The sequence below is a fragment of the Typopeltis vanoorti genome, chromosome 10 (assembly GCF_054136105.1).
Source record: "Typopeltis vanoorti isolate ZY-2024b chromosome 10, IOZ_Tvanoo_1.0, whole genome shotgun sequence".
Taxonomy (NCBI): Eukaryota; Metazoa; Arthropoda; class Arachnida; order Uropygi; family Thelyphonidae; genus Typopeltis; species Typopeltis vanoorti.
In genome coordinates this window covers 16,852,220-16,877,519 of record NC_143558.1, presented here as the reverse complement: position 1 = coordinate 16,877,519, position 25,300 = coordinate 16,852,220, and the positions used below count along the sequence as shown (strand labels likewise).

General features: G+C 36.3%; 1 protein-coding gene across 1 annotated transcript in view; it reads left to right on the top strand.

The window, feature by feature from the left end:
• LOC150102194 (uncharacterized) overlaps nt 1-25,300 on the top strand; it is a 238,490-nt gene that overhangs the window by 180,404 nt on the left and 32,786 nt on the right. Inside the window, exons 13-14 of the mRNA XM_090399106.1 lie at nt 18,640-18,732; nt 24,665-24,750. Of these exons, the coding sequence (XP_090255232.1) occupies nt 18,640-18,732; nt 24,665-24,750 (179 nt within the window). The remainder of the gene's footprint in view (nt 1-18,639; nt 18,733-24,664; nt 24,751-25,300) is intronic.

Sequence of the window (25,300 nt, the reverse complement as noted above, 5' to 3'; positions counted from 1 at the left end):
AACCCAGTCCTGAAGATACTTTCAGGTGCAAACTTTGTTTGCTCACACTTGGATGAAGGAAGGAGTTGTTGGACAAAGCAAAAACAAAGCGAGAAGCTAAAACTTATAAGTCTCCTGCCATGATGTGATAGAGGCAAATTGAGAGGGGGGGGTTTGATTGCAAGCAAATCAACATACAGGTAGTGCAGAAGGAATGATGTAGAGTTTGTGGACCTATGGCCTGTTTGATAGAAAGAAGGATTTGTATGAAGCCGACAGCCAGCAACTAAATAGCTTTGGTGTTAGGTATCTAGAGAGAGCTTTGTTCACCATGCATGCTGAACCTCAAATTCAGAAAACTTAGCAATTAGGGTGGATTCAGGTGAATGTGTGAAGGGATCAGATCCCCTGAGGCAAGTGAGTGTGAGAATGACCAACAAGTGCAGAATCTAGTCTCTCGAGTGTCAAAATATTGCGTAGGATAGTCAATTCAGGAAGTAAAGGTAGTTAGGGACCTAAGGGGGATGCTGCAGTTTCTATATACTAATGCCAAAAGTATCAGCAATAAGAGAGAGGAGTTAGTGCAACCTTGCCAAAAGTTATAGGCATTAGTGAGACTAGACTAATAACAGATCTTTTTTTATTTATGTGTTACCCCCACTCCCCAGTTCCTTGACCATCCCATTGGACTGGTTCAGCCCCTCCTATGATGGATTAAGTGTGTATTTTATGACTATAGATCCGTGTGTGTGTCTGTTCTGAGAGACGAAAAACCAGAGTTTTCGGGTGAAAAAAACCTTCTACCTCCATACAAGACCGACTAACTCACCATTAGTCAAAAGAGACAGATAAGATTCCTCATATCATGGACTGGAATCGAACCCAGGTCTTTCTGACCAAAGGGCTTTGTCTAAACCAACTGAGCTATGGAGGCTATACTAACAGCAGATGATGTAGTTACAGGGATAGAATGTGAAGGTTTTAGTGTTTTAAGGAAAGCCAGAGAATATAAGATGGGGGCAGGGTACTGCTGATGATAGCAGATAAATTGCAGCCAAAAAAGAATAGGAAATAGACAGAAGGTTGGCTGTTCATTTGAATAGTCTGGTGTGAGATAAATGTGTAGAAAGGCTTATGTGTTCATCGTACATGCTGTTTAATTTTGACAGTTTATATCAGAACACAGATTTATATGTAAATAATTATTTATTGACTCATTGCTGATATTTCACTGGTGTTATAACCAGCATTTCAGAGCACAAAAACATAGTTTGTCACAGTAAGCGAGACCACAGCAACATGGTGTAACAAAGAAACTAGTTTAACAAAATTGTAGCAACAACACAAAGACTAAAGTTCTAATTAGGTGCCCTCTATCTAAAAAAAAAAAACAGAGAGAAAGCAGGTACTAGTTATGTCTTAAGGTGACTGTCTCCCAAATCCTAGGCAAATTTATACAGCCATAATTGTTGAGATTTGGAGTATGTTTCAAGGCTTCTGTTGCTTCTAAGAACAATCTCTCTGACTTGTAAAAGCTTCTGTGCAGTACTTTTGTTTTCTTCCAGTTGATCCTGTGTGCAGGGGTATCCAAAGCATGGTCTGCTAGGCCCGACTTGCCATAGTGCCATATGTATCTTTTATGTTCACTGATGCGGATGTCCACAGTAAAACCATGTTGTTGTTGTAGTCTTACATACTGTGACAAACTATGTTTTTGTGCTTCGAAGATGCTGGTTATAACATAAGCGAAATATCAGCAATAAGTCAGTAAATAATTATTTACTTATAAGTCTGTTCTGATATATACCATCAAAATTAAACAACATGGTGTGAGATAAAGACAAAATATATGGTTGGATTGGAAGACCTGCATCAGCAAATTAGTATAATGAGTGCAGGTTGAGTGATTATTATGGGAGACTTCAACTATGGAGATATAGATTGAAAAGAAGTGAGATCACATGGCAGGAAGTAAATGGAATTTTTGCACCTACCGAGAGATAATTATTTCAGGCAGCATGTGATGGAGAGCACTCGAGGTATTAGAGTATTGAACCTGGTCATAGGATCAGAAGAGCTATCCATAACCAAGGTGGCCACATTACCTCTGATTGGAGAAAGTGACCATGCGAGCTTGACTTGGGAAATTGTAAAACATGAAGAATATTCTGTCAAGAAGGGATATATGTGGAATTTCAAGGTAATTGATTATGATAAGCTTCAGAAGAAGCTCAAAACTGTTCCATGTCATAAAACCCTGCAAGAAAAGGATTTTAATAGTGCTTGGAAGATAGTTAAGGGACATCTATAGGAAGATATATTAAATTGTATAGCTAAGGTAAGCAGGGTTGATCAGGTAGGAGTTAGATGGATGAGAATATCATTAAGCATGAGCTGCAGAAAAATAAAATGCTATGGAGGATATATAAGGAGAAAGGTGACCAGAAAATTCATGAATACTACAGGGCCAGGCAAGAAAAGTGACCAGTATGGTGAGGAAGGCAAAATCAGATTGCGAGAAGAAACTAGCTGAGCAGGCCAAGGGAAATCCCAAAGAGTTATTTCGCTATGTGGCAAGATGAAGATGACTATGGAAGAATAACCTGAATGAGTGCTGATGGTCACGAGGTGACAGAAGCAGATAAATACAGCTGTGAGTTTAGATGGGATATCAGCTTACCATTTGAGGGAACTTGCACTGCTTCTGAGTAGGCACTTTAAGTCTCAATTCTGGTAGAGTTCCAGGGAAGTGGAAAGAGGGCAAAATAATTCCCTTTCATAAAGGAGGTTTTAAGACTGCAGTTCAAATTATAGACCAATCAGTATCTCAGGAGTAGTGGTAAAAGTACTGGAAAAATTGGTCAAAAAGAGAATTCATAAATGGATGGATAGAAATATGATATTCATATTTCTATCCATATTTCTAGCAACATAGCTTTGTGGAAGGTCAGTCATTCCTTAGTAATCTGCTAACTTTTTATAATGGGGTGACAGCTGAGATGGATAAGGGAAATGATTACACAATGATTCTGCCGGATTTTGCAAAGACGTTTGACTGAGTACCACATGGAACTCTTATACAATTTAGAACAAATGGGGATGGACATGATACTGGTTATATGGAGAAGAGTGTGGCTGCTGGAGAGATATCAAAAAAAGTATATTGAGGAGCAGAATTGAGGCGAAAGCTGGTGATTAGTGATGCAAGGTTCAGTTCTAGAACCACTACTGTTTAATTTGTTCATAAATGATATAAGAAATAACCTGAAAGGAAATATTCAGTTGTTTGCTGATGATGCAAAATTAGTTAGAGTAATAGTGAATCAAGGTGATGTGGAGAGTTTGCAGGATGATTTAAATAGGCTGTCAGTGTGGGCAAAAGTTAATGGGTGTCAGTTTAATATCGAGAAATGTAAAGGTAATCATTTAGGGATAAACAGATTACAAGCCATGTAATACATTGATGGAACTGTACTCCAGGAAATAGATGAAGGTAATGATTTAGAGGTGGTGGGAGACAGAGCTGAAATTGCTGAAATATTGCTAAGGTAGCTCATAAGATTACTTGACTATTGAAGAACACATTAACATGTAGAGATGAAGAAGTTGTTATACCTCTTTATAAGGTCTTGAAATGTCCACATCTGGATTACTGTGCTCAGGTCTGGTCTCCTGGGTTTTTTGGGATGAGGAAGTTGGAGAGGATTAAATAACTTGCTATCGACAGTTGTCCTACAAATTAGTCTTATCTGTCAGACCTTCATTATTGTGATATCTTGTATTTCAGTCTTCTAAAGCACTTCTAACTACTTCAGTCCACCCACATTTGGTCTTTCCCTAGGTCTTGTCCAGTCATCCTGACATCAGAAACCTGTTTTACTAACCTTTCCTCTCTCATTCTATATAAATGACCATACCACTTGAGAGTAGTTCTGATCATACATTCTTGATTGCTACCACTGTCAGTATACTTCCTAATATCTTCATTTTTTAATGAGATTCTGACACTGATGCCATCTGCTCACTTTCGTTCTGAGAAATAATTTTTCTCAGAACTCTCATATCTGTGGTCTTTGATCATTTATTTTACTTCTAATCCAGCTCTGAGATTTATAAGTTTTAAATTGCTCTGAGCACTATTTTGTATATAGATAGTATGCAAACAATGCTTGTATATGAATAATTTCTTTCTAAATTGAATAAATAAATCCACATAAATTTAATAATTTGGCTTCCACAATACCAAATTTACCAATTCTGTTGTCTATTTCCATATTAAATTTGCCATCTTTACCAAATATTGGTCCTAAATAGCTTAAGTACTTTATTTGTTTTATATTCTGCACAATGTTTTCAGTGTTCCAGCTTATTTTCATAGTTCTTTAACTTTTTTTATTGCTAATTTTGATTCTATATTTACTACAACAGTAATTGAATTTAGTTGTGCAATCCTGCAGACTTATACTGGATGTATTGACATGATCTGCATAACGTAAAGAGCTGATATCATTACCTTCAGTTTTGATATTGGGCTTAATGGCACTTTCTTTTATTACGTGATTCACGCAGATGATTAATTATAGTGGAGATAATGTGTATACCCTTGTCTTACGTTAAGCCATTTTCCATCAACCATCTTCCTATACCTTTGCTACTTCTTGAAAACTTTAAATATACACTGTGTATTGCTGAATATAATTATCTAGTTTACACCATATAATTGTAGTGTTTTGAGGTACACGATGTGATAGTATTACATGAAAAATTTACATCATTACCAACTTATGATCAACAATTTTCCTCCAAATTAATCTGCTATCTGTCAAGACTCCATTATCAGATCTTATATTTCTGTCTTCTGAGGCTTTTTACTCTATCAATCCACCTTCATATTGGTCTTCCTCTGAGTCTTTTCCTGCCAACTTGGCAAAGAACACTTGCTTTGCTATCTATCCTCTCCCAAAGTCACCATGTGATCTGAGAAGATTAGTTCTGCTAATGCATTTACATTAACAAATTCAAGCTCTTTCCTAATATCCTCATTTTTACTATGATACTGCCGCTGATAGCATCTGATCACTCCCCTAATCTTTCTCAGAATGCTCATATCTGTATTCTCCAGTGTTTGTTCAAGTGTTTTGTTTCTAACCCAGTTCTTAGATCCATAAGTTAAAATTGGTTTCAACACTGTCTTGTATATAGCTAATTTAGTGTTTTGATTAATTTTTTTTTTACTATAGGTTTTAAATAATTCATCATCATCATCATCATCAAATTCCTGCCATGTACCCACAAGGGGTGTACAGGATATGACAGTACTACATGAAAAAATTACATCATTACTAACTTCCTATCTACAATTTTCCTCCAAATCAGTCTGTTACTTGTCAAGACTCCAACATTATCAGATCTTATATTTCTATCGTCTAAGGCACTTTGTACCGTATCAATCCACCTATATCTTGGTCTTCCTCTGGGTCGTTTTCCTGCCAACCTGGCAGAGAACACTTGTTTTGCTAATCTTTCCTCTTCCATTCTATTTAAGTGACCATACCATCTGAGATTAGCTCTGCTAACGCATTCCTGGATGCTGACAATGTCAAGTTCTTTCCTAATATCCTCATTTTTAATATGATATTGCCATTGATGCCATCTGTTCACGCCTCTAATCTTTCTCAGGACTCTCATATCTGCGGTCTCTAGTCTTTGGTCAAGTGTTTTACTTCTGACCCAGCTCTCAGATCCATAAGTTAAAATTGGTTTGAACACAGTCGTGTATACAGCTAATTTAGTGTTCCGACTAATTTCTTTCTTATTCCATATGAATTTATTCAATTGACTGCCTACTATACCAGCTTTGCTGATTCTGTTGTTTATTTCTATATTTAGTTTACCATCTTCAGTAAAAATTGTGCCTAAGTAGCTGAAATGTTTTACTTGTTCCACAGGTTCTCCATTCACAACACAGTTGACATTTTCAATGATTCTGCCTATTTTCATTGTCTTTGTCTTTTTATTGCTGACCTTCATACCATACCTATTACAACAGCTATTCAATTTAGTCAGAGAATCTTGCAGACTTGTAGCGGATTTATTTAGAAGTATAACATCATCCGCATAAAGCAAAGAGCTGACATTAACATCTCCAATTTTGATATCAGGTTTAATACCACATTCCTTCATAATGTGATCCATATAGATAATGAATAACAGAGGGGATAATGTACATCCTTGTCTCACACCAGATTTAACATTAAACCATCTCCCTGTACTTCCTTCAATTCTAACTGCTGACTCACAACTCAAATAAAGACTAAGTATTGCTTGATATAATGCCCCATTGACACCATATAACTGCAGCGTATTGAATAGCTTCTCTCTTGGCACCTTGTCATATGCTTTTTCCAAATCGACAAAACTTAAATACAGATTTTTGTTATATTCCCATGCTTTCTTGACTATTTGTCGTAAAGTGAAGATCTGATCCTGACAGCCTCTATTTGACCTGAATCCAGCTTGTTCTTCACCAAGCTTTTCTTCCACAATTCTTCTCAACCGTTTCTCAAGTATACTTGCATAGATCTTGCCAGGAACACTCAGTAGGGAAATACCTCTGTAATTCTCACATTCAGTTTTATTTCCCTTTTTATATATGGGTACTATGAGAGCTCGACTCCAATCATCAGGAATTCGTCCCTCTGTCCAGGCTTTCTGAACTATGCAGTGCAGCTACTGTAAGACTCTTATACCGCTATACTTCAGCATTTCTGGTCGAATATTATCTACTCCTGCTGCCTTTCCACATTTCAAGCCTTTGATGGCTTTTTCTACTTCAAGTATGGATATGTATTCCTGACTGCATGCCTGGTCAGTGTTTTTTTATCACTGTGCTGTCATCACTGCTTGTTTCATTTAGCAGTTTTTCAAAGTAATTACTCCATACTTCAAGGATATCTTTTTCTCCTGTTTTCATTTCACCTTTATCATCTCTAATTCCTTTTACAGCACTCTTTCCTCCATTCCTAAGCTTCTTCAACAACCTCCACAATATTTTGCCACCTTCTTGATATTTATTTTCTATATTCTTGCCAAAGTCCTCCCATGACTTTTGTTTAGCTAGTTTTACACACTGTTTAGCTTTCTTACATTTGTCTCTGTATTCTGTAAGAGTAAAAGCTGACTTATTTGCCAGGAACTTTTGATATGCTTTCTTCTTTTCCTTCACTGCCTCTTTAACTTCCTGTGTCCACCAGGGAGTTCTGATTTTTTTATCCTTGCACACAACCTCACCACATGCCTCTCTGGCAGAATCAATCAACGTTTCCTTCAGAGTTTGCCACTGAATCTCCAAGGTTTGATTCCTGTTCTCAAACTCTTTCATTTTCTTTTCAATAATATTTCTGTATTTTAGTCTACAGTTCACATCTGAGAGCTGCTCAACTTTTATTCGCTTTAAAACTTTCTTACATTTTATTCTTTTCAATATGAAATTCAATTTTATCCTGCTCAAGGCTAAATAGTGATCACTTCCAATTTCAAATCCTCTGTGCACTCTGGTGTCCTGCACCAGGGAGAAAACATCACTATCAACAATAACATAGTCAATGAGACTTTTCTTATTCCTAGCCTCTTCTCTCCATGTGAATTTGTGCACATTTTTATGTTGGAACATGGTGTTAGTAATAACCAGTCCATGTCCTGAGCAGAAATCCAACAGATATTTGCCATTATTATTAGCTTTGCTCTTTTCTCCAAATTTTTCCAAAATATTTTTGTATGTCTCACAATCATTTCCTACTCTACTATTTAGATCCCCAACAAGGACCAACTTTTCCTTTTTCATTGTGTCAGTTGCTTTTTCTAAAGCCTCAAAAAATTCCTCCACTTCTACCTTAGTAGAACCTTCTGTGGGACCATAGGCATAAATAAGTCTCATTGTCCAGTTCCCCATTCTCATATTTGCCCACATTACTCTACTTGAGACTGACTGACATTCAAGAAGATTAGCCTCGTATTTTGTGTTGAATACTATGGCTACTCCTTCTTTTCCTTGATTGTCATTGCCTGAATATAACATTTTGTATTTATTGCTCAGAAAGATCTCACCAGTTTTGGTCTTTTTTGTTTCAGTCACCCCCCCCTATTATGTCGATCTGGTACTTATCTAATTCCTCAGCTAGCTCTATTTCTTTGCCATTCAGGCTTCTTACGTTGATAGTACCGATCTTTAACTCTGGTGATGTTGAGTTGGGGTTTGTTTTCAGATTTGTTCCAGTAGCTGACTTTTCGATGTTCGCCCTGGTTCCCTGGCGAAAACAACGGGGGCCTTGTTTAACCGGGCGACCCCCCCCAGCCGGCATGAAATTTTGTCATGTTGTACCATCATTTTTTATTTTGGTTTAACCAATAAGGATACAATTTGGTCGGCTAAATCCCAAATTGCCAGCCCATCCTCGTTCGTTCAGTATCAAAGTAGATACCCAACAGGGTGCACCACGAGAAGGTGAGGATTGGACATTAGGTCAGAAGCCCTGGTCGGTTCTCCGCATTCCTTTAAAGGCTATGTGGAGGTCTCCTCTCAGTTATACAGCTTTGACCCTTAAGCACCCCGTTTTAAATAATTTAAATTTTAAAAAATTTAAATAAATTTTAAATAAGGTAGATGAAAAATCATTTCATCTGCCTTATTTCTGATGTTCCTGGCATTTGTAAATAAACCCATGAATTCACTTTTTAAGTCTATAACCAGTCCTGTCTATACCACTTGTAGGTTGTGAGTTCTCCACACCTACCCATTCCCATTTGCCTTTATCAATACTTACCTTTTCTATCTCTTCTGACTCAGCTACATCCTGTACATCCCAGGCCATCCAATTCTCATACTGACCATCCTTATGCTCCCTGATTCCCACCACCCATGTCCACATCCATTTTGCATTCTTATTCTATCATTATCACTCATACTACTACTATTCTCATTTACAGCCACTTCAATCTCACTATTTCCTCTCTCCTGATCTTTTGCTTTACCTCTTACTTCTTTTGCTCTCACTCATTGCTCCTCCTTGGAGTAACAGTCTGACACACCATATTCATTTAAATGCAAACTGTCTCTTTATCACTTTTGTACATTTCTATCCTCCCCTCAAATGCATCTCACGCATTTGCAGACTGCAATCCCTTCTCTGCATAGCTCTGCCAATAAGCCACCCTGCTCATTTGTTCCAATAACCCCTACAACTCACTCATCTGCTTTCCTTCATCCATTTCTTATTACACTAGAGATATTTTTCATTTCACTTCTCATCCTGATCAACTCATTTTTCAAGTCTTGCATCCTGGAAATTCCACTGTTAGTCTATCATTTGTTTCTTTGCTTTCCTTCACATCCATAGTCTCTCGCTTCCGTTCTGTGATTCATACACTAATTGCTCCTGAAGTTGCTCTCACTTCCTTTCCATGATTCATACGGTCATTTGCTCTGCAATTATGCACTCTTTCATTTTATCAGCCAGTTTTACATTTACCAATAACTTGTAGTGCAACAGAATATCACAGTTTTGACATATCCATACCCTCTCTTGTCTCCTGTTCAGTCTGTCCAAACACTGTTTCCACATTCTGCCATGTATACATGATAACAAACCATTCTCGAAAAGTCCATGCCATTAATACATTTGATTTTCAAACTGTGTAACATGAGGATCTCATTCATACTACTATTTGTCATCATTCATTGCAGGCTTCAAAAACAAAATAATAAAAATAAACATCTGTTTCAAACACACAAAAAACTCCACAGTCACTCACCTAATGCTAAGCTATGAAAAATAAACAAAACTACACCAAAATGCAAATTCAGGTTGCTACTTTACTACTTACTTTATTACTTTAGAACCTCCATAGCTCATTTGGTATTGATGAAACCCTTTGGTCAGAAAGTCCTGGGTTTGATTCCCATCAGTGACATGAGAACCTTTATCTGGTCTCTTTTGACTAAAGATGAGTTAGCCGGTCTCATACAGAGGTAGAAGGTTTTTTCACCTGGAAACTCAGGTTTTTTGTCCCTCCGAACAGGCAAACCAGCCCAGTGAATACACACTTCTATAGCCATAAGACATTCCTAGAATAAGGAATAACCAACCTATTCCATAGGGATTTCGGTTTTGAATGCCTACATGGTAAAGTATGAATCTATGCTTTAGCGTAAATCAGGACTTGACTACAAAAATAAAACCTATTTTCATTAGCAACTTTCAGAAGCCATTCGCTAAGTGGCACTCTACCACTCTGAATATAATGTAATATCTATCTTTACCATCAAATAATTATTAATGCTACCCAGAAACTTAATTTAATAAACCACTATCGCCATGGATGCTCTTACTGTGGATTCTGTCAGTTAATAAGGATCTTGGTTATGTCTTCCACCTTTGAACAAATATTATAGAAAATTGTGAGGTTCTTAAGTGATTGCCTTGATATCTCCAAGGCATTTAAGTTTCTTTTACATGATCTGTCTTCTGACTTCTGCAACTAGGTTGGCAACTTTGTTGTTAATATGTATAATAATAAATGAATCTTTGTCTTAAAATTTGCCACTACAGTCAACTTTCTTAAAGAAATTTCTATGTTTAAAAGTTCGCTAAGCTATACTTAAAGAAATTCACACAGTGAATTTCTTTAAGCATGTCTAATATTATACCTAAGTGGCTTTGATAGGGACTTTTCAGTAGTTTGTTATAGCAGTGTGAGAGGTGATTAATGCTGAGTATTTCAGTGCTTTGTCCTTTCAATCACTCCCTTCCTTCTATACAGGTAGTCCTCGACTTACAACGGGATTCCGTTCTAACGTCTCCGTTGTAAGTCGAGGACTTTTAAATTTTTGATTTGTTTGATTTCTGTTATAATATTTTCATAAATTAGGTTTCTATTTAACTTAAAATGGTTAAAAATGTATAAACTTAAATATTAGTTAACATAAACATAAACAAAAAACTTATTAATGGTGTCTTTAATTAAACAAGTAACTTTCACTCATTTGGACGATATGGTTATTTTCGTGATCAGGAGTAGCTTTTTTAATCAGAAAATTGGTTAATGTTCATATATTTTGCAATAACATCTGACTGCTTCTCAAATTTGCTTTTCGATTTTGGCGAAGCGTTATTCATATGTTATTACGTAAGTTAAATCAGCTTTTGAATCGATAAAACCAATCTTTAATGGCATTAAATGTATGCTCGCCATATTTATCTTCTTGTTGTTTCCTTAAATTGTCTGATAGGCTGCATGCTTTTGTTTGAATCATAAACAAACTGAGAGGAATATTCTTGTTGATTTGATCATCCATCCATATCCATTCATTTCATGAATTGGCCCTTCTCTTTTTTTCGTTAAAATTGTACATTTCATATTAACTGTCCCTTTAGCTGCTTCCATTATTCTTGATTTATTTTTCTTTTATAATTGTTGAAACAGTTGAATGGGATAGTGTTTCTTCTCGTGCTATTTCACCAACTTTTTATCATATGCTTTAATGACCTTCATTTTAACATCTAAACTTAAAGCTTTCCTTGCCTTCTTTTTTATGTTGGTATTTTCATCAGTAGTATTACTTCTCTTACTGGACATGATAGGGATTATTAGCAACTAACGTGCCAAAGGCTGTGATAAGTTAGAAGTGGACGAATCATAGCAACCGCTATTGCGTATTGGTGATAGGCTTTGCTTTTTGACTAATGGTGAAGCTGCAATGTGTATACAAAAGCAATGTGATATATGTATGTATGCCAGCGGCAAAGTTAAATTAGAGAATTTTTAATAATAATTTTGACCATCATAAGTCGAACTACCTATATATTAACAGCATTCTTGACTGCAAATCCAATGCACTATTTTGCTAATGACAGTAAGCTGCATTCATCTTTCTTAGTTTACATATCTTGCATCACACAGCTCAACAAAATTTCCAAAATATCAAGTTCTGATATCTCTAAATTCTCCAAACCATTCTTTATTAGGGTTCTAAATAGCATTGCTAGTAAAACTCAGTCTTATCTTGTTTCTCACAAAGAACTCCTGTTTTCTTCCAGTTTTGTTGTTTACAATCCCCTAATCTCTGGCCAAGGCAAGATTTTTGCTTCTTAGGATAATTCCAACTTGACATAAACATATTTCATATATCTCCTCAGTTCAAGAAATGAAGTTATTTTTTTTCTTTTGTTCAAGGTGTTCTTACTTGTGGGATGGCACCCTTTAAAAGCTCACAAAAATTGCGCAAACGATAGCAATTAGGTTTGTAAATTACTCATCTCTTACCAATTTATTTCACCTGCTTTCACACAGACATTCAGCTTATGCTTTTTTATACACACATCCATGATTACTGTTTATCAGAGTATTGGCATTAGTAATTCTTTATTCTCATCTAACTCTTAAAGCATATTCAATAGCTGTTTAGCACACTTCACAATTCAGCATAAAACTCACAGAACAAATTTTTTCTTCCTGTTTGTTCATTTTTTTACAACTGTTCTTCCTGCTTATTTATTTCATAAAAAAGTACAGTCTGTGGGTTTTCAGATTTAATGTTAATCAGGTTTCTTCTTTTTCTTCTTCTTGACTGCAAATTCCATTGTACTAATGTACTGTAAATTGAACAACATCTCATGTACTTCCCAGTGAATTTTTTTATTAAGTGCCATGTGCTGTTTGTCTGATGTTTTAAGACAAGTGATTATGACACTCATGAAAGCATGAAGGGAATAATTCAAATGGATATGCTTTCCATATTCAGTTACTTTCTCACTAATTTGTTAATTGATAAAAAATTTTACTAGGCTGAAATACACCAAAAACCAATTCCTCCAGTTTTTGTTCTAAATTTGCCCTCTAAAATTCTTCCATTTAACTTGCCTGTGATCCTGAGATTTCCCTGAGTTATTGCAGGCTTGGTTGCCTCTTTTAACATGATTTTTTATTTCTACCTTCCAGTCTATTGTAATTGTGCACTCCTTCCAAGCCAGTGTTTCTTCAAACTGGCTAGGGAGTTAACTTTATTAAGTTCTGATATCTCTAAATTCTCCAAACCATTCTTTATTAGCATTCTAAATAGCATTGCTAGTAAAACTCAGTCCTATTTTTTTTCTCACAGAGAACTCCTGTTTTCTTCCAGTTTTGCTGTTTACAATCCTCTAATCTCTGGCCAAAGCAAGATTTTGCTTCTTAGGATAATTCCAACTTAACATAAACATATTACATACAGCCTCTGTCCAAAAAGAAACCGAACTTTTGATAGAAAATAAAACACAGGCCAATTATATTTATTTCAATCAGTATACTCTCCCTCAGCTTCGATACAGCGTTTGGCATGGTCAATTAATTCGTTGAATGAGTTTTTTATATCGGTTCTTGGGATACTGTTGAGAATTGTGGTTACTGCCTCTTGAACGTTTTCAGTGGTGTTGTATCGCTTTCCTTTCATTGGCAAATGAAGTCGGGAGAAGAGAAAGAAGTCACAGGGTGCTAAATCAGGTGAATTATGCGAGTGATCCAATACACAAACTTCGTTTTTGCTCAATAACTGTCTCGCAATGTTTGAACGATGAGATGGTGCATTATCGTGCAAAAGTGACAAGCTGCCTGCATCATGATATTCATGCCATATGCAACGAATTCTCACTATCAATCACTTCAAAACTTCGAGATAAAACTCACCATTAACTGTTTGGCCAGGTAGAACAAATTCTTTGTGGATAATGCCCTTGGAATCGTAGAAACAAATCAGCATTGTCATTGCTTTTGACTTCTCCAAGCAACTTTTTTTTGGATGCCCCTCTTCTGGTGGTCTCCACTCAGCACTCTGGCGCTTTGTTTCTGGCTCATACTCAAAACACCACGTTTTGTCACCAGCAATGATTATTTCAAGAAAGTTTGAATCCGTACGAGCAGTTATAATGAGGTCCTTGCAGTGTTCAATTCGATACATTTTTTGGTCATCGGTCAACTTGTGGGGAACAAATCATGAATTCAATTTACGAAGGTCCAAACTCTCAGCACAAAATGTTGTGCACAGTTGATTTTAGAATCCCAATTCATCTTTAATCAATCTCATGGACGTTTTTGGGTTTTCTTTGATGAAATCACACACTTTTTGGATTCACCTTCGCTCAGTCCAGTTTTTGGACGGGCCTGGCTTTTTGTCGTCCTCAAGCGTCTCACAACCATTTTGAAATCGCTTAAACCACTCGTAAACTTGAGTACAGGATAAGCATTCATCACCGTATGCTTTTTGAAGCATTTGATGCATTTCGGTAAAACTTTTACCAAGTTTAATACAAAAGTCAATCGCAGCTCTCTGTTTGAAACTCATTTTCCGACCGTTCTTCAAAACACTGTCAGTCTTGGCACTATAACTCTGCTTCTAATGAAACAAATGTCATAAATAGTTGACACAACACTAATGAAAGTTGCCACTTTCGACGACAAAAAGATATGCTAGGTGGCGCCACTAGTTTCTTCTATTTTCTAAAAGTATTAACAACACCACAAACACTTTTATCAACAAGGATGTTTTATTAACGCTAATATTTCGCTGATTTTCAACTCAGCATCATCAGAGCACAACACACATGTAAACGCGACAGTGAGTGAGTGAAACAATATAATTGCAGAAAGACAAAAGATCTAAAGTCCTATTTTTGGCGCCCTCTAACGAAAAAAAAAAAAAAAGGCAGCAGTTATCCAGGAGTTTTTCTTAGGATAACCGTCTCCCAAATTTTTGGCAAATTAATGCAACCATATTTGTTAAGGTTGGGAGAATTCTTCAAAGCCATTGCTGACTCAAAAAATAGTCTTTCAGATCTATAACGACTCCTAAATAGCACATTCCTTTTCCTCCATCTAGTAATCCATAAATATATTTTTTTTGGTAATCCATTATTTAATTTGGTAATCCATTATTTATGGATTACCATAAATTTTGGTAATCCATTATTTATGGATTACCAAAAATCCACAAAACTAATGTTCCCCTACGCCCCATAGTTGATAGCATAGATAGTCCGACATATAAACTGGCCCGGCATTTAGCTAAGTCGCTTGCCCCTCTTACTGGCAACTCCTCTACTTTTGTAAAAAATTCTATCCATTTCAAAACACTGGTTAAAAATCTAATCCTAAAAAATTCAGACATAATGGTTAGTTTCGATGTCACCTCCCTATTTACCAATGTACCACTTATAGACACTCTTGAATTAATCAAGTCTAAATTTCCCCCAGATATTTTTGAATTATTTCAATTTACCATGAATGCAGGTTACTTTACATGGGGGGGGGGGGGAATTCTACAAACAGATTAATGGTACTGCTATGGGTTCCCCCTCCCCCCCCCCGTTAGCAAATTTTTACATGGAACACTTTGAAAACAAAGTACTTACCACAGCTACATACAAGCCACCAGTATGGTTGCGCTATGTAGATGATGTGTTTGCCATCTGGCCCCATGGAGAAGACACTTTGGATGCTTTTGTCACCTACCTAAACAGCCAACACCCTAAAATTCACTTCACAGTAGAAAAAGAATCAAATAACTGTTTACCATTTCTTGACACATTAGTCACCCGCCTTTCAGATGGATCACTATCTTTTTCTATTTACAGGAAGCCTACACACACAGGAAGATACCTACATAAACAATCACATCATCATCCAGTCCAACAGTACGGCATTTTAAAAACACTTACACACAGAGCCAGAGCCATTTGTTCTAACGATACAGCTCTGACCACTGAACTCCAGTACCTGCGCCATACGTTCTTAGCCAACGGCTACAATCCCTACAAAATAGAAAAAATACTACATAGGCCCATTACTCTGCCCCCCCCCTAATACACAAGAATACAACATGACCATTTCTATTCCCTATATCAGAGGTACATCGGAAAAGATAGCCAAAGTATTTTTGAAACATGGCCTTCGCACCACCTTCAAGCCTCATGTCAAGCTGTCAACTCTGATCCGCTCGCCTAAGGATAAACTTCACCCTTTAGCACACCCAGGAGTGTATGAAGTTCCATGTGATTGTGACTTGGCCTATTATGGGCAAACAGGAAGATCAGTGAACATCCGCCTGGAAGAACATGAAAGATACATTCGCTACTATTATTATGGCAAGTCGGGACTGGCAGACCACGCTTTGGACACTCCTTCACACAGGATTAGATGGAGGAAAACGAATGTGCTATTTAGGAGTCGTTATAGATCTGAAAGACTATTTTTTGAGTCAGCAATGGCTTTGAAGAATTCTCCCAACCTTAACAAATATGGTTGCATTAATTTGCCAAAAATTTGGGAGACGGTTATCCTAAGAAAAACTCCTGGATAACTGCTGCCTTTTTTTTTTTTTCCCGTTAGAGGGCGCCAAAAATAGGACTTTAGATCTTTTGTCTTTCTGCAATTATATTGTTTCACTCACTCACTGTCGCGTTTACATGTGTGTTGTGCTCTGATGATGCTGAGTTGAAAATCAGTGAAATATTAGCGTTAATAAAACATCCTTGTTGATAAAAGTGTTTGTGGTGTTGTTAATACCGTGAAAAATAAGTCATGAATAACCAGCAACGCCTAAGCTTATCTGTTAGATTATTTTCTAAAAGTTTGATTTCTTTTTGGACAGGGGGTGTATATTTCCTCAGTTACTGAAAATAACTTGTTACAAGTCATTTTCAGTAACGATATGCTTTTTTTGTCAGTTAGAAATCACCTAGCAAAAATCACTCATTTCTAATAGCAAAATTTAGGAAGTTCAGTAAATGAACTCTAAAATAAATTACCTGGATATGCATCATCTTACACTTTGTTTCGTGTACTGATTGTAGTCCACCTTTATTTATAAGCAGCAAGTTTTTTTCGTGATAATTATTGCAAAAACAAAAATATTTTTTTTATATGGATAATGCTCATGTTTTTAATTTCTTCCTGTTATGAATATCAAAAATCAGTTCTAATTTTGAGAGTTTAACTACTAACAAATTCAAGAAATTTGCTAAAAAATCAGATTATTTTCTGTTTTGTTTTATTTTATTTTATTGGGTTGTTGCAAATGAAATGGCCGTTGAATGACTGTCAGGTTTCTACTGGTTGCTGAAGAAAGCAAGCGCTAAGGTATATGCAAATTTTTTATGTAATGTGACAGCGTCACACGTAGGTGATGCAATTGTAGTGTTTTGTTCAACGAGCATTAAACATTGAATTCTACCGACATTAAGTCAATCATGGAACCCAGTCAGTTGAGGTTGCTATACCTTTACAAGTTCAAATTGGGAAATTCTGCAGCGGCTGCAGTAAAAAAAAATCAGTAAAACATTCGGTGGAGGAACAACTAATGAGAGACCCACTCACCGTTGGTTTGCAAGATTTCGCTCAGGAGATTTGAGGCTTATAAAACGAACCCCGTGGCCATCACCCTTCCTCCATTGATTCGAATGAATTAAAGAATTTAATCGAATCATATCCACGACAAACTGTAAGAGAGATCACCCAGACACTAAATGTACACTTCTCAACTGTTTCACAGCACTTGGCAATAATAGGAAAAGTAAGGAAGCTCGACAAGTGGGTGCCTCATGAACTCACTGATGAAAACAAAGCACGGCGTTTGGAAGTGTGCTCTTCTCTCTTAAGAAGTAAAGAAGAAAAGTTCCTGCAATGAATTGTGACTGTGGATGAGAAGTGGATATTCTACCAATTTTACATGTTTGTCACACTGGTTGGGAGTGAAAGATGCTCCTGGAAGGACTTCAAAGGCACCTCTGCATCCAATGAAGATGTTTATCTTCATTGGATGCAGAGGTGCATCCAATGAAGATAATCATTGAAGATAATCCAATTTACTGTATCGTGGTCTTCTGCTGGTGTTATTCATTACTCATTCCTTCCATGAGGTGAAACAATAAATGCAGCTCGATATTGTACAGATATGCGGCAAATGGATGACAAATTGTGCCTTAAGCAACCAGCACTTGTGAATAGACATGGAGTCCTATTGCTTCAGGATAATGCCCAACATATGGCAGTGTCAACCATACAGCAAATCAGCAATTTGGGATTCAAAATTGTGCCTCATCCTCCATACTCTCCTGACATTTCCCCAACAGATTACCATTTTTTGTCCAAGAAATGCTTTGCCAACGACGCATCGATTTATCGGGCAGTGGAGGACTTCATCACTTCCAGAGACACTGATTTTTACAAATGTGGTATAAATGACCTTGCCACACGTTGGCAACAATGCATTGATGCTGCTGGAGATTACTTTGATTAAACAGGTATTCTTCTTCTTTTTCAATCGACCTTAAAATCAGCCATTTCATTTGCAACAACCCAATATTTTTTGTTGATTTGTTTTCTTCTCAGTGAAATTTTTTCTTATATTATAAACAAAAAATAACTTATTCATATTTACTTTCAGTGTTATTTATTTTGGCTATAGCTGTTTAACTTAATATGGTGTATGTATGGGAAGGGGGGAAACAGTAGGCAGTGGCTCACCAAAAACCTTGTGTTTGTTAACTGGCACTCCTGAAAAAGGTTGGCCACCCCTACTTTATATTATAGTTTCAGTTTCTGTGCATTTTAACAAAGTGTTTTTATTTAAAGCCAAGCGATAGAGCATCTGTGGACAAAGTACCTGAAACTAAGATAAGTCAGAAAAACTCAATCCAACAGCAAAACTCAACTAAACAACTTTCTGTAAGTATTTCAACTTTGTATGATAAATTTGTTTCTATTTATAAGAAATATGAAACTTGCTACTTTTATTATGCAAGTAGGATGAGACTTTTTTTTTTTTTTACTAGCAACAGTAAACAAAGTAGTGATGATGGTGTTTTGAACATTAAAATTTCACTATCAAAACAACAGGAATCATATAATCTTAGCCTTTACAACAAGGGGACCCCTGCCGTGGGCATGGACGTTTGTGATTGTCTGTGGAAAAAATAGTGGTGGGTCAGCAGTAGATGGCGTTGGTGTAGTTGCGATCAATTGGTAGATTGTGAGTGGTGGAAGAAGAGTTGTAGAGTAGATGCCCTCCCTCGATGAGTCTTTGGACTCCCTGGAGGTGACTAATAATAATAATAATATCACAGCAGAGAGCCTCCATGGCCCTGTGTGTATTCATGATGTCCTTTGTTTGGAAAGACTGACCTCCCCCATTTCCCTGTCCACTGTGTTCCTTCTCTCTTATTATCTCCACTCACACCACTCATCTCTCCATTCACAAACTTGCCTACCTTACGCTCTTGCTTCCTCAGGTCTTACATTCACTTTAGGCATTCTCTCTTGCAGCAGCAGTTTCTGTAACTGACTCACGCCAAATCCATTCAAATATAGCCTATCTCTTTTATACAGCTCAAACGTCTGCCCCTCAAACTCATCCCACACATTCACAAAATGAGTTCCTTTCTCCTCACTCAACTCTGCTAGCATACCATTCAAAATCTTTGCTTGCCTTCTCAACTTATCATTATCATATCTGGGCAACACGCTATCTTACATACCACACTGTTATCTTTCACTCTCCTTAACAGCCTTATGACATCTCTCCTTACATTCTTGTTATCAGTCAGATCATTCATGCCAACTACTGCTACTAACTCTTTTGCTCATGTACTCCTCTTATCCAATGCTTCAACTACCCTGCTCATTCTCCTTCCTTGAAAACAGACCTTGTGCACCTTTTCATTCACTACACCTCTTATCATTGAATCTCCATACATTGCCACTCTCAAATCATTCGATATTTCTTTCAAACCTTTCATCCCATTCTTCCTCACATTCCCATTCAAATCTGTAATCTTCCTAAGTTCATTCCTCTTACATTTAATATCTTCCTTCATCTTTGCCAACTCCGCTTTCATATCTTGAATTAGTTTTTCGATGCTATTTATGAAAATCGCATTTTCACTACCTTGCATGTTCGCTGTCTTATCGCTAACCACTGTTAACTCACCACCAGCTCTCATACCGCTTATCTCCACTAATTCACCATCATCTACACATGCTATCTTACCAATCAACATCACTAACTCATCGTCACTTTTACCTGATGTCATACTGTTACCACTCAAGCATTTAAGCACAATATGTCATTTATCCCATTCGAAAGTGAAGTACATCATCTCTTGCTCACAACTATTTAAACCAGCTATTTAATTTTTACTTTGCTCTGACTTCCCAACTTATTGTTTTCAAAGTAATAATAATAATGAAATTTATTTATTCAGAAAAATTTAAGGTTTTTAAGTTTAGTAAAAACGTTTTCTTTTCTTTTTTTTAACATGTGCGCACATGTATGTACAGTATCTTTAAAAATGTTATATTGTAATAGTAGTTTATTATTAATAAATGTTGACATTCAGTGTGACCATGGTATTGGGATCAAGCATTCTGTTCATCAGGATTAACTTGTTTAGTACTTTTAATGCCGTCCTGATTTATTTCACAATAGTTATAACCTTCCATTTCCATTTAAATTATAGGCAAGCTGCCTACTGATTTCAAACGCCTCCGAGAACTTTTTACCATCTCACATCTGGAATGTATTGGTAGTGCTGGACTAGAAGACTTCACTCCAGGATTGATGTTATTGCAGTCTTATGATTTAGAGATTGGTGGATTTTCCCAACAGTCTGCAGATGCATTTTCCTTAGCATCCAGGAAGGGAAATGATAACAGAAATTCAACAGTTATCATGGATCAAGAAGATTATAACAGAAAAATGCAAGATCTCCTTTGTGACAGTTCCATGTACCAAATTATAGATCGAGATCCCACTATGTTTCAAAGGAAAAAAGTCTGAAAATTACTGAATAAAGTGACTTCCTGGCCAAAAGAAACCATCAAAAAAAATAAAACCACTTTGTGTTAAACTACCCCGTATGTATGGATTACCAAAAAATCCGCAAACCTAATATCCCCCTATGCCCCATAGTCAATAGCATAGATAGTCTCGCAAATAAACTGGCCCAACAGTTAGCCAAGTCTCTTGTCCCCTTACTGGAAACTCCTCTACTTTTGTAAAAAAAAAAAAAATGCAGTCCACTTCAAAACACTAGTTGAAAATCACATCCTTAAAAATTCAGACATAATGGTTAGTTTTGATGTCAGCTCTTTATTTACCAATGTACCACTGACAGACACCCTTGATTTGATCAAGTTTAAATTTCCCCCTGATAACTTTGAATTATTCAAATTTACTATGTTACTTTACATGGGGAGGACAAATCTACAAACAGATTAATGGTACTGCTATGAGTTACCCCTCTCACCCCCTTTAGCAAACTTTTACATGGAACATTTTGAAAACGAAGTACTTACCACAGCTACATCCAAGCCACTAGTGTGATTACGCTGTGTAGATGATGTATTTGCCATCTGGCACCATGGACAAGACACTTTGGATGCATTTGTCACCCACTTAAACAGCTAATGCCCCAAAATCCATTTCACAGTAGAAAAAGAATCAAATAACTGTGTACCATTTCTTGACACATTAGTCACCTGCCTTTCAGATGCCCATCACTATCTTTTTCCATTTACAGAAAACCAACACACAGGAAGATATCTACATAAACAATCACACATCATCCAGTCCAACAGTATGGCATTTTAAAAACACTTCCACATAGAGCCATTTGTTCTAATGATACAGCTCTGTCCACAGAACTCAAATAAAAAATAGATGAAATACTCCATAGCCCCATTACCCCTCCCTCCCCTAATACACAGGAACACAACATTACCATTTCTATTCCATATGTCAGAGGTACATCAGAAAAGATTGCCAAAGTACTAATGAAAAATGGCCTTCGCACCACATTCAAACCTTATGTTAAACTAGACTCTAATCCACTCACCTAAGGATAAATTCACCCTCTGGCACACCCTGGAGTGTATGAAGTTCCCTGTGACTTGGCTTAATATGGGCAAACAGAAAGATCAATTAACATCCACCTGGAAGAACATAAAAAATATATTCGCTACTATTACTGTGGCAAGTTGGGACTAGCAGACCATGCGTTGGACACTCCTTCACACAGGATTAGGTGGAAGAAAGCAAATATGCTATTTAGAAGTCGTTCTAGATCTGAAAGATTATTTTTGATTCATCCATGGCCTTGAAGAATTTGCCTAACCTAAACAAATATGGTTGCATTAATTTACCAAAAATTTGGGAGACTGTTATCGTAAGAGCAACTCCCACATAGCTGTAATGTTTTTTTTTACATCAGAGGGTGCCAAAATAGGACTTTAGATCTTTTGTCCATTATAATTGTATTGTTTCACTTGCTCACTGTTGCGTATACTAGCTGTGTTGTGCTCTGATGATGCTGATTTGAAATTCAGTGAAATATAAGCAGTTAATAAAACATCTTTTGATAAAATTGTTTGGTGTTGTTAATACTGTTAAAAATAAGTCACGAGTATCCTCCAGGAAGTGAGTTTTATCATTTTTGTCATTGCTCTTGAAGTTTGCTGATGTTTTGCAGAACGGTATGTACTTTACCAAAATGTTTGCGTTGCACGTTAGCAAAACAACAGTGATGATGAAAATCAGAATTTCATTGTCCAGTGTTCTAAATTATTTCAAATCCTGTTCTCTCATAGTCAGTTTTAATTGCTCTTCCTTCTCACATGCTAAGTAATGGTAATATTCAGCATCCAAGTTTCTTCCTGCAAGTTTCTGTTATGCTTTCTGTAGATTTCCTAATTTTGAACAAAGATGAACAACCAACTGCTTCCTGGGCATACAAAGTACTACAATTTGGCCTGCTTCATCAGAAGAATGAAGCAATACTGATTACAAGACAAAAAGAACTCTATTGGGAAGGGTGCTGCCACCATCCAGGAAATTCAGGATTAGTGGGCTGGGCAGTTGGGTGAATACCATAGAGTCCAAGTCCCTAATGCAATCACATCAGCTGCGAACAATCAAAGTTTCAAATGAAAACAAATGTTGGGGGGGGGGGGGGTGAAGTAAAAAATGCAGGCTACCCATACTGTTCTCAGAGAATTATTGATTAGTTAGTCGAATCTTCTTAGATGGAGTACACGTAAGTTAGATATAACACATTTACTTAGTGAAATATAGCAAATTAAATAGGGAAATAGATGATAGATCAGAAAAACTAGTGTTGTGGATTGCTTGCCTGTTGAGTAAATTTATATGGAATGAGAGAAATTAGCATTACTTAAGCTAATTCAGACAGACAGCCTTCCAACCATTTTTAGCCTAGATGAGAGTTAGGGAATAAAACATTTTGAAGGGGGGAAAAATGCGAAAATGTCAGTGACAGGATCATGTTAAAAATGTGGATATTAGTAGGAGACTTGATATTTGTTAGCATCATTGAATGTACCATCAGAACTAATGTGGTAGGGACACTAAAACAGAAGAATTGGGGAGAAAAAGTTAGCAAAAGAGGTTCCAGGAAAAAGGCCCAGAGGGAGACCAAAATATAAGATTGAACATTATTAGACGTCCAAAAAATTAGATTAAATTAATGCCAAGACATTCTGTTCATGTTTATTCCTTTATCCAAGTGTATGGAAATAAAGTTTGCAGTGAAGTATCTTCACAACTAGGCTACTTGTACAGATATAGAAGCTAATGTCTTCACATTAATTGCCTTAGTATCCCATAATGCAAAGCATACATCCTTTGGATGTGTATAATGCTATGCATTGTGAGAAGGGTCACTACCCAAACTAGTTTCTACCTTTATTGGGGTCTCTGTAGGAGCCAGACTCAGAAGTGATACCAAGGTTTGAAGTAATGCAGAAGTTATTTCCTATATGTAATTTCTGCATTACTCTCCAATCCAGAGTACTTTAAAAGTACTCTGGATTGGAGAGTACTCTGGTAATTAATGTGAAGACATTAGCTTCTATATCTGTACAAGTTGCCTAGTTGTGAAGATACTTCACATGCAAACTATTTCCATACACTTGGATAAAGGATTAAACATTATAGAATATCTTAGCATTAATTTAATCTAATTTTTTGGGCCTCTAATAATGTTCGATCTTATATTTTGGTCTCCCTCTGGATTAGAGATAGCCGTTGAAAGTTTCTTGTCTTGGTTATAATAAGGTGATAATATATTTAATATCTTAATCTCTTTTAATAATAAGGTGATATACCTTTTCACTGCATGTATGACTTCTGCATTACTTCAACCTTGGTATCTCTTCTGGGTCTGGCTCTCACTGAGATGACATCAATAAAGGTCAAAACCAGTCTAGGTAGTAGCCCTTCCCAAATTAGATTAATTTGGCAGATTATTATTAATAATACAGTTATAATAATGTAAACTTAATTATGTAATATCATATATCCTGTACATCCCTAGTCGGTATATATAGGAAATTAATGGTAAATTACAGTTATGGGGAAGTTTACTTCAGTGCAGAGATATCTTGGAAACTAAGTCTGTTTGGATTTTTTTTGAGTTTTAAACTGCATTATTGGAATACATTAATTTTATTATTGGCATTTGTTGTTAGTATTCATTTATAATTCTATTCAGAATGTGTCATTCTTTAAGTAGACATAATTTTTAATTAGCTAAACTAAGTACTGATATAAATGAAGTACTAATTTTATTATTAATTTTCATAGGCCTTGGATAGTCTAGTAATATCTGCTATTCATCAGTTGTCTGTAAAACTAAGACGAGAAGCACATTCATTATTGGAAAAAGAGAGGTAATGCTCTTAAAAACTTTCAGAATACAGAAAATAGTTATTTTTTTAGCATTTGGCTAAGAAGAATACATGCATATTGCACCAGACACACACACACACACACACACACACACACACACAAAAAAAAAAAGATGTACAAGACAATAAAATGCATAAAAGATTATAAAAGAATACAATAGTGTGAAGTGACACTGTAGTCATATATACATATAAAAATATACAAATAAGTATAAAATTAAAATTGAATGTCTAACTTCGACAACCAATCAACAGCATCTGTAGAAATGGTTATGAAGTCAGTTACAGGTCCCATGTAGGCTCTATGAGAATAGTCAAACATGATATGTTGTATGGTTTGGTTATCCTCACCACAGTCACAAGATGAGTTTGGTCTTATTCCCCATGTAAACAAGGAAGCTCCACACCTACCATGGTTGGTGTGAATCCTATTTAGGGAAGTCCATATTTTTTGAGGTGGGTTGAACCCTGATGGAGGGCTGTTTGAGTTAAAGACAGTTGGCTAGATTACTGAGGCTTGAGCAGTCCATTC